At 42.3% G+C, this 9788-nt stretch overlaps 1 protein-coding gene across 1 annotated transcript; it reads right to left on the minus strand.

Moving 5' to 3' along the window:
* Window positions 1-455: 455 nt before the first annotated feature.
* Window positions 456-9788, minus strand: HAL (histidine ammonia-lyase; the record flags this gene model as incomplete). The annotated part of the gene is made up of 16 exons (XM_010281556.1): window positions 9542-9788; window positions 9043-9103; window positions 8843-8870; window positions 8468-8542; window positions 8290-8362; window positions 8145-8211; window positions 7929-7966; window positions 7723-7848; window positions 6092-6231; window positions 4136-4183; window positions 2921-3068; window positions 2741-2836; window positions 2568-2626; window positions 1671-1751; window positions 722-787; window positions 456-621 (listed from the first exon to the last, which is right to left on the minus strand). Coding segments are annotated over exons 1-16 (1519 nt in total), but the record flags the coding sequence as incomplete, so codon positions are not given.

A 9788-nucleotide genomic window follows, 5' to 3' on the forward strand; every position in this document is an offset into this window, starting at 1 on the left:
TTCAAGCGGAGGTTCTGGGTTCAGACAGATGTATGATTGCTGCCTGCAGTATTTGCTGTTAATTACAGCCTTATCTGAGCTGATTTGCAGGCTCCTGGGAACAGAGCTGTCACTGGTTTCAACCCGAGTTCTTACGTTGGTGAGTGTAAATCAGAGTGCTCCCTGCCAACCCTATAAAGATGCAAGCAGGCAAGCATTCCCACCAAAGCCCACCTAAGGGTTTGCATGCTCAGAGCGCTAAGCACGCCCATGGATCAGTGCAGAATGAAGAATCCTGAGCTGAAATAATTGCAGCTGCGCTCCACGCTCAAACTTTGCACCCAGACAGCACAAAGCACGCAGAGGAGAGATGGGAAACGGGAGTGAGATGCCTTTGTATCTACTATCAAATTGCAGCTGCCTTGATATAGAGTGGTCTTTCTAGCTTGCTCTCTTGATATTGCTCAAGCACTCACCCAGGGCAGCTGCTGTGCAGTGTGCAATCATGAAGCCAGAGTTCAGACCTCCTTCGGTGACTAAAAATGCAGGCAGTTCGCTGAGTGAGGGGTTGCAGAGCCTCTCAATTCTTCTTTCACTAATTGCAGCAAGTTCATGCACACCGATTGCCAAATAGTCCAGAGCCTATCAAAGAAGACCTCATTAAACCAGATTACAGAAAAAACAAACAAACAAATGAAAACAGAAACTTCTTTTTTTTTTCTTTCTCCAAATTCTTAATTACCTTTGCAGGATATTCACCATGAAAATTTCCTCCAGAAATGGTCTCTGCTCTTTCAGCAAATACCATCTGAAGGAGAAGTCAAGGCACAAACATGAGTGAAATACAGTTTACATGACAAATATCTGTCAGTAATCAGAATATTTTAACTGAATGAATGTTTGTGCTAATAGGTTGTTATTTGCAAGTGCATTATATTACATCTGCGTGTTCACTTTTCAGACAACGAAGACCCAGTTTCAGCTCTCCTGTTTTTCCAAATAGACTACATAAAATGAGGTCTTTGATTGGGGGTAGGGAGGGGCACAAAGAAACACATGTGTTTGGATCCTAGCATGGTTTCTTGGTTCCTTGGTAGATTCTCTCCACGGCAGATACAATTTTAGACAGGTTACAAGCAGTAATGCTTATCACCTGTGGTTGTGATGTTACATATAGCATCATTATACTGCTGAGGGGAATCCAGCCTTGCTCAGCACCAATGCAAGAACTGTGCACAGAGTTGACCAGGCTGAGCCAACGATGAGGCTTACCAGCCACACGTGGTTTGCCTGCCTTCCCTGACTGAGTGCAAATCTTGCTCTATAGTGCAGGTTTCACTCATGCTGCACCAACAGATGTTTCATACAACAAGTCACCATCTGTCTACGTCCACTTGGTTGCCAAGTCCCGTCAATCTACACATTCAATATAAGCATATAGAATCTCATCTAGCAAACATTTAACATGCACTAAACTGCATGCTTATGTGGTTTCCTTCCTCAGACACACACTTGCATGCACCAATGCAGGCATGGAGAAAGTAAGAGAGGTTGCTGTTGCAACCAATGGTAGTTATTGACTGAAGCCAGTTATGACTTTTTTGTCTCCTATGCAAATAATTATATAGAAGAAAAACTTAAAAAAAGGCTAAGCAAAATTTTACATAGAAATAAAGTTATCAAAAAGATACAGGGTTGTCCGTGGCACTATTGATTTCCGTTGTCATGATTTCCTTCACAAAAGCAATTGTATCATTTACAACTCCGTGGACCTAGAACAAAAGACATTAGCACCTGAGCTTAGTATCTACACTTAGTTCATCTTCAGGATGCTGATTGAGCAGCAGGCACCCTCTTTCCCATCATCCCAGTCTCTACACCCACACGTGAAGATCACTTTGTATTTGCTCTTACTATCAGGAGCATCACTATGCGACATTGCCCATCCTAGACACCCAAAAGGTTATATTTACTGTTATTATGACAGTATTGCTAAAGGGTAATCCAAATATGTCATTCTTGTTTGGATATGTTTACCCTAAGTGGAAGATAAGATACTTATTCAGTGGCAGAAGTGTTATTAGGAGAGAAGTAGCCTTACAAAGACCCCACAGAAAACAAAAACTCTCATTAATTAACTTTCATTAATTCCACTGATTTAATAGCTTTGCTCGTGTTAAAACTCACAGGATTGAGTTCTTCCAGTATGTTAAAGATACTACAGGTAGAAGAACAACCTATCGCTCTGGCTGCTTCTGGAAACAACTTTCCCCAGTTCATGGTCTTAGCATCAATGCAGAATAAACACACTACAAAGCCTGCAAGAGTAGAAACCAACATCTGCCCCCTGATTCTGACACTCAGCCTTTTTCAGAGCTGAACACACCTTTGTTAGACGCTTCCTGATCGCTGCGTGCACGAGATCAATGAATACATGGCTCCATTAATACTAAGTTTGAAGTGACGGAGAAGCAAAATAAAGCCGCTTCCTCTAATGGAGTTCAGTGCATAGCTGACAGTATTTCTGAGATGGGAATTTCATCATTGTTTATCTAGTGCTATGAAAGGAAATAAAAGCCAGTTTTTACCTGAGGGCAGCAGCGCATTGTGTACGCGTCCTGAACTCGGTCACAGAACCTATGGCTCTCTATAAGGAACAAGGGAGGAAAAAACAACAAAAAAAAGAAAGCATATGGGTTACTCTTGGAAAGACACAGACTGTCCTGTGTGACCTGAAAGGGTGAAGGTTAAGATTGTTTACCTGCTATTTCTGACGGATGATGGTCAGAATCTAGAAGGGACCTGAATCGAAATGCCACTTCAGCCTGCCCTCGATGTGGGCGCACTGCGTGAATATCTAGGAAAACAAGTTAGAATCTCAGGTTTTGCCTCTCCTGTTAATGGCCATTAAGCAAACAGACAGAAAAGGACCAGTACCCACCAGTGTCAAAGGCCCTTGTTGTACCCTTCAAGACTTCAAGCGTAAGGGCAGCAATTATGTCAGCTTGTCTAGCAATAGCACCAGCTCTTTCAACTGCTTCACATCCCAGCGAGGTGATCATTTGTGTCCCATTGATCAGAGCCAGACCCTTCAAAGAAAGAGCAGACGTTAAGCAAATTCATTACAACTATTCCAGTTGATATTTCCCATGATATTTCCCCATCTCTGTGACAATTCTTCCTCTCATATGAATGAGTTAAAGACCTTTGCTCAGCTTCCTGGATCGTCCTGAAACCATAAAATGCACAGCTTGACTGGGCATCTTTTTTACATAAATTGTCAATGCTCATAATCCTGCCAAGTCATTATAAATGTCCTTGGAGCTTCAGAAGTTCCAAGCAAGAGGTTTATTTCATGTTATTTCAAGCTTAAGCAAGAAAAGTACGGGAAATCTGTATTCTTTTCCAGTTTTTTGGAAGTGGAATGCTATTCTTATTAATTTTTTCTTAAGTTATTAGTTAAGCCAAAGAAGTTATGAGCATGGGGAGTGCAAAAACAAAAAATAAGGAAGTGGAGAATTAAAACAGCATTAGAAGTTATAACTGCTTTAGAAGATTTGTTGAGTTCAGTTAAAACTGGTTTCCTGTTTGTTCTAAACAAACATGAGGCCCATGGGAACCTTCCATTTGCCTTTAAGAGACACTGGATTTGGCTTCTTGCTCCTGGTGCCATTTTACAGCTGCTGAGGCCCCTTATCGGAGAGTTCCACAGCCCCCAAATCTGTTGTGTCCCCACATAAACTGTAATACTTGGAATGAGATTCATCTCACCTAGTTTTAATGGTATCTGACCTAGAAGTCAGATACCTGGTTCAAGTCAGTCATCTGAGCTCCTGTTATGGTCAAAGGGTGGATAGGTACCTTGACAGGGCTTCTTAGCTGTTTCAGGATGATGTAAAATGTTTTCTGAAGATGCCCATCTCTTTCCACCGATCACAGAGCCAATCTGAACACCAAACTTGGGTCTGACATTTCAAGTCAATTAGGGTGACACTAGGAGAGGTGAATCCCACTCCTGATAATATTTCATTAATATTCTTCTTGAGTTTGATTTAAAATGACTGTTAATTAATTTCAGGCTTAAAATGTAAGTATAAAGCAACCAGTAATTGACTATGCTTGTTTTTCTTCAGCTGGCATCATTATACTCTATTACCTCTTTTGATTTCAAGCTAACTGGTCTCAGACCATGGGCTTCCAGGACCTGTGAAGGAGTTTAATGACAAGGCAGTTAATGAAAAAAGTTTTTTGATAATTCAACCACCAAAACATTTAAATTTTAAATGTTTCCATAAATAAAAATATTAACAAATTCCTTAAGTGAAGAGAGAAAAAGAGCTTTATATCACAAATGTCTGAAGTATTTTTTTTCTGCTGGGCTAAATGAAGGGCAGCATTTTTGGGCTTCCAGACTAGCACCTCATTTCCCAGTGCCAGTAAAAGAAGGTAGCAGGAGTACTGAAGGAAGATACTGTCACAGCCCATTAACGTCTACCATGTATTGGCTGATGTGAGAGAGTAATAGGAGAGAAGGCTAGAAACATCTTGGGAAGGTAGTTCTGCCTACGCCCTGCCTCACAGCAGGTTTGGCTTCGCATAAACTATTCCTTTATAAATGATTCCCTAACCCTTTCTATAGAAAGTCTCTAATGACGGTGAGAGTCCTACTCGGTTTATTCTATATATTCCTATTCCATAAGGCAATCGCTCTTGTGGGAAATGGAGGAATGGTTTAACCTTGATTCTGATTAGAGTCCTCTCAGCCTTTCCAACGGAAGAGGTAATACCTCTCAGAGGCGTACAACTGTAATTTCTGGTCCTGAAGGTCCAGGACACACTGGCCTGCTTCGTCCCTACTCCTCTGCCTGTGTAGTTCTCAGTACTTCTCCAGCCTAGAGTGATGGTACAGCTATCAGTTCATGAACAGAATTCATGAGGACAGGCTGAGAGAGTTGGGGTCTTCAGCCTGGAGAAGAGAAGGCTCCAGGGAGACCTTATTGCAGCCTTCCAGTACTTAAAGAGGGCTTATACAAAAGATGGGGACAGACTTTTTAGCAGGGCCTATTGCGATAGGACAAGGGGTAATGGCTTTAAACTAAAGAGGGTAGATTTAGACCAGATCCAAGGAAGAAATTTTTGACAATGAGGGTGGTGAAACCCTGGCACAGGTTGCGCAGAGAGGTGGTAGATGCCCCATCCCTGGAAACATTCAAGGTGAGGTTGGACAGGACTCTGAGCAACCTGATCTAGTTGAATATGTCCCTGCTCCTTGCAGGGGGGGTGGACTAGGTGGCCTTTAAAGATCCCTTCAACCCAAACTATTCTATGGTTCTATGAATAAAAGTGGTGTTCAAATAATTATGGACAGGAGTGATAGGTGTAGCAGAACAAATTACCATGAAAGACTTTGGAGGGGCCAGATATGGAGAAATTCAACACTAGGTCAATCTGTTGATGTATTAGGGACAGAATAACAAGTAATTCAAAATTAATTCCATTGTAAAACTTCCATCTTGTAAAGGAAGATACTATAAAGGTTCACTGTAAGCCTAGCTAATCTATCAAAAATGAAATGTCTGAAATATCTATGTATTCACTTAAAGCCATTATAAAAATCAGTAGAAATTTTACTGATAAGTTCCTGCCTCCAATAAACCTCCAGTTACTCTCAGCATTTGAAGTTTTGAATTTGAGAGGTAATCTTGGGTTTGTTGGAACAGTGCTGATGTTTATGGAGCTGAAGATGTACTAGTAGTTCTTTCATAGCTGGTATTATATCCTGTCCTCTCCAGGTCCTAAATGATGTCACTGTGGTGTCTTGTATTGCAATACTATGGCATGATATTTGTTTAGGACTTAATTACATGCTGCATATTCATATCTGCTCCAGTGACTTCTGGCTCAGTTATTCCATTCTCATGGATCCACCTTCCTCAAGGCAGAGGATGAGTTGCTAAAAGCAACCTAGTCCCAATTCAAACTGGTACAAAAAAATCCAAAGACTTTTACATGTTATTAATCTGAGCAAAAGCTCTCTTTCTCTTAAGGCTGCACGCAATTTGGCAAATGAGCCAGCAAGCAGAAAAAAAGTAATCAGCTACATGAATCTTACATATTTAGCATCAGCCCAGCCACTCTTTGGGGACCACATCTTTCCCTCTCCGATTAATCCCAGAGCAAGATGAGAGAGGGGGGCTAAGTCTCCGCTGGCTCCAACGGTCCCTTTCTCAGGGATATAAGGAAGGCAGGATGCTAGAAAGAAAACAAAAATTACTCCTGTTAGAGCTTCCCCTCAATACAGTCGTTGGAAAACAGAGAAACCAGCACATGACTGTGGTCACAGTAACATCCTGCAATCATGGACAACGGCACCAACAGGACTACTCTCGTCGCAGGCTGGGATCTGCCCCTGCTGCCAGGCTAGCTGCAGTTTATAAAGAAATCGGTTCCCTTCTGCATTTATTTCTGCATTTAGTTCTGGAGTGGGAGGACCACAGACCAAGGTGACAGCATCTACAGCCACACAGCCAGGCAGGTGAAACATCACTCCTCTTAGCTCTCCATCGCAGGGCGACCACCTGGTGTGGACAAAGCTATCTCTTAATTTCTCACTCCACTAAATATTGGGTAACTCCTACAAACCATCTTCGAGCCCTCTTCCCCCATCCCAGCCCCCTGAGCACTGAATGTGTGGAAATGAAGGAACGGGGCCCAGGGAACTGCAGAAGAAGCAGGGGAGGGACCAGCCTATTTCTCTTCTTTTGCAGAGCTAAAGGCTGAATTGCCGCTCCTTCATCCGCTGTGGGAGGAGAAGAGGAGGGTCTCACAGACAGCAACACTGCACAGAGAGAGAAGGTGCTCTTTGCTTGTCACCGACGCGCCGGCATGCCTCACCAGAGGGACCATCAATGGACAGCAGCTGACGAACAGCACGGCTACCCCTTTGGTTTCCCTCTTGGTGGCATCCAGCAAGGCCGCCCAGCTTCAGCTGCGTTGACAGCCGTGGCCGCGTGACCTGCTGGCCAGCCATGTGCTTCTGCGCAGCTGCCTTGTAGCCCTTGGCTCACGAATGCTTGTGTAGGTCTCAGAGGGTCTACTCACAAAAACAGGTGCTGCTCAAGTGGATCTGCTTGACAAACACCAACACGTGTAGTTTTCTACATGGTAATAGCCCCACCCAAAAATCCTGGCATCTCGAGAGATGGTGGCACATGTGAAAGGACAAAACATTCCTGGAAACATTCAAGGTGAGGTTGGACGGGGCTCCGAGCAACCTGGTCTAGTTGAAGATGTCCCTGCACCTTGCAGTGGGGGGGTGGCCTAGATGACCTTTAAAGGTCCCTTCCAACCCAAACTATTCTGTGATTCTATGAAAAGTTAGGGACTTGAGCCTTTGTAGAAGAGCTCACCCAGAGTCAGAGTCATGCTCTTTATCAAGCTTACTCTCGAACTAATTACCTGAATTCTCAGTGGCTCATTTCCTAGACTCCTACCTGTTGCATCCCTTTCTCTCAGCCTTTCCTGTCACTTCTGCTCACATCTCATGTACTTCAACAGAGGAACGGTCTCTAGCCATGTTCTTCCACAGGACCGGTCACAGCCGAGCTTTGGCCCTGATCTCTCACAACTACCAAGTCAAAAGACCAACATCCATAGCTGGATTCATTGACCTACATCCTTCAGTGAAACAGTTAAAAGGAAAAAAAAAAAGGAAAGGGGGATTTTCTTTAAACATCTTTTTACCATTAAATGCTTCAATAACTTGCTGAAGTGTTTCTAGGGATATTCCACTGTATCCTTTTGCTAGAACATTGATCCTCAGCGCCAACAGCATGCGAGATCTCTCTGGGCTCAAAGGCTTCCCCACACCTGAAACAGTAATCCCCTCAGTTACTAACCCACTACCAACAGCAGCAGCAAAGGGAAAACACCAGGGGATTTCCCATTACCTGCAGAATGCGAACGAACCAAGTTCTCTTGAAGCTCCCTATAGAAAAAAAAACATGTAAAAACCCAAATAAGTTTTGTCAGGTTTTATTTTGCACAAAACAGAGGGAAATACTGAAGCAGCCCTCTTATTTAACCACAGCACATAAATGTACAGGGTCAAACTGTTCCCTCTTCATCCTTTCCTGAAAAGAAAGGATGGAGAAAGCCACACTTACCTCAGCTTACTGATTGGAATGACAGTCCTGGCAAACTTCCCAAACCCGGTGGTGATTCCATAAACAACTGCAAGAAATGAACACTGCTAGTTAAGGAGGGAACCCAATGAAGTTTCCTAAACAATGAAAAATTAAAAAGATTTACCCTTCTGTTCTTTTACAATCCTTTCGATCACTTCTCGTGATTGTTTGACTTTAGCTTCAGCCTCAGGTGTGAGCTAAAACATGAGTAGTTTAAAAATTAGTTTATCTGTCATTATTTAATTTTAATTGTAGAAAGATAAACGTGTAATTTTTTACCCAGGTTTGTTCAGAATCTTTACCTTTATCTTGTAGAGCCCCTTTCCTAAGTTGACCAAGTCCTCTGTTGTTAAGCTGTTGCCATCTAAAGAAATATACTACAGCAAAGAACCACCTTTTAGTTTGGGATATGTATATGTATAAAGTTGCTTAATAATCAGAATAAAGAAAACCCAACAAACAGTCAAAACTCAGCAACGACAGGACACTTGCTCATACTCATTCATAAGACGGGAACTCGCTAACGAAAACATAATAAGCACATTATAATTCACATTCCTAGACCCAGCCAATCTAACAGCCCCTGCTCTTGTGAATGCTGCAAAGGTTGAACTCTCAGCACGTTCTGGTGAATAGCAGGATTTGTTCTGAGTTGTACAGTTGTCAGCGATTCCTACCTGTTCTGGTTCTCGGTATTTGCTGTATCTGAAAGTTCTGTAAAGGAAAATAACGGGCAGACAGGGTTTCACAGGTAGTGAGCATTAGATTACAGCTGGCAATGTGTTTTAAGAGTGAAGGAACTCTAAAAGAACAGGGAAATCTAGAAAATTATAAATCTGTAATTACAAAAATTCTCAAAACGCTCAAAAAAGGATACAAATGAACTCCTTCTGGCTGAGATGGTATGAAATCTGGAGACATTATATCTCCTTCTATAACTAGAAGAAATACAGAGAATAAGCACAAGCAGGATTAAATTGCATTCTGCATATAAATTAATTTGTTATTCAGTACAATACACAGCAGTAAGAATTCTAATTTACAGTTATCAGCCCTGAACATATTCGTATGCTTCTAGGAAAATAACAAAGAAGTATGTGTTGTTTAAGGTACTCTAAAGGCAAAAGCAGATCAGCCCAACCCAAGCATATACTATATATGACATCATATACGGATGACGCATATAGAATCCTGAACCTTCTAAACCTTGTATAGTTCTGTTCTTAAAAACTAAATATTCTTAAAACATTTTGGCATTTTTCCATAAGAACCGTAGGCACTACCTCAGACACAGTTTTCGATAAACTAAGCCACACTTTGCTGACTCAGATACCAACACAGTCACTCTCTGATGCGTTGCTTAAGGTTTTGCTTACCAACTTCAACAAATTCGTTGTCCTCTAGAGCATCCTCCACTGTATCATCAAGATCCAGCAAGCCAAGTCCCTTGCACCTTCGAATGTAAAATTTCACTTCTTCCACTGAGGCAAATCCCCCATTGTCAGGTTTGTTTTTCATGTAGCGTCTCACAGCTTCCTTTCCCAGCCACCTGATCGTGTTTGTGCAGCTGAGGCACGGCACTGCCAGCCACTCTCCTCGGACGTGCACCGTGTACCTCGGCAT

Source organism: Phaethon lepturus, unplaced genomic scaffold (assembly GCF_000687285.1).
Source record: "Phaethon lepturus isolate BGI_N335 unplaced genomic scaffold, ASM68728v1 scaffold16792, whole genome shotgun sequence".
NCBI lineage: Eukaryota > Metazoa > Chordata > Aves > Phaethontiformes > Phaethontidae > Phaethon > Phaethon lepturus.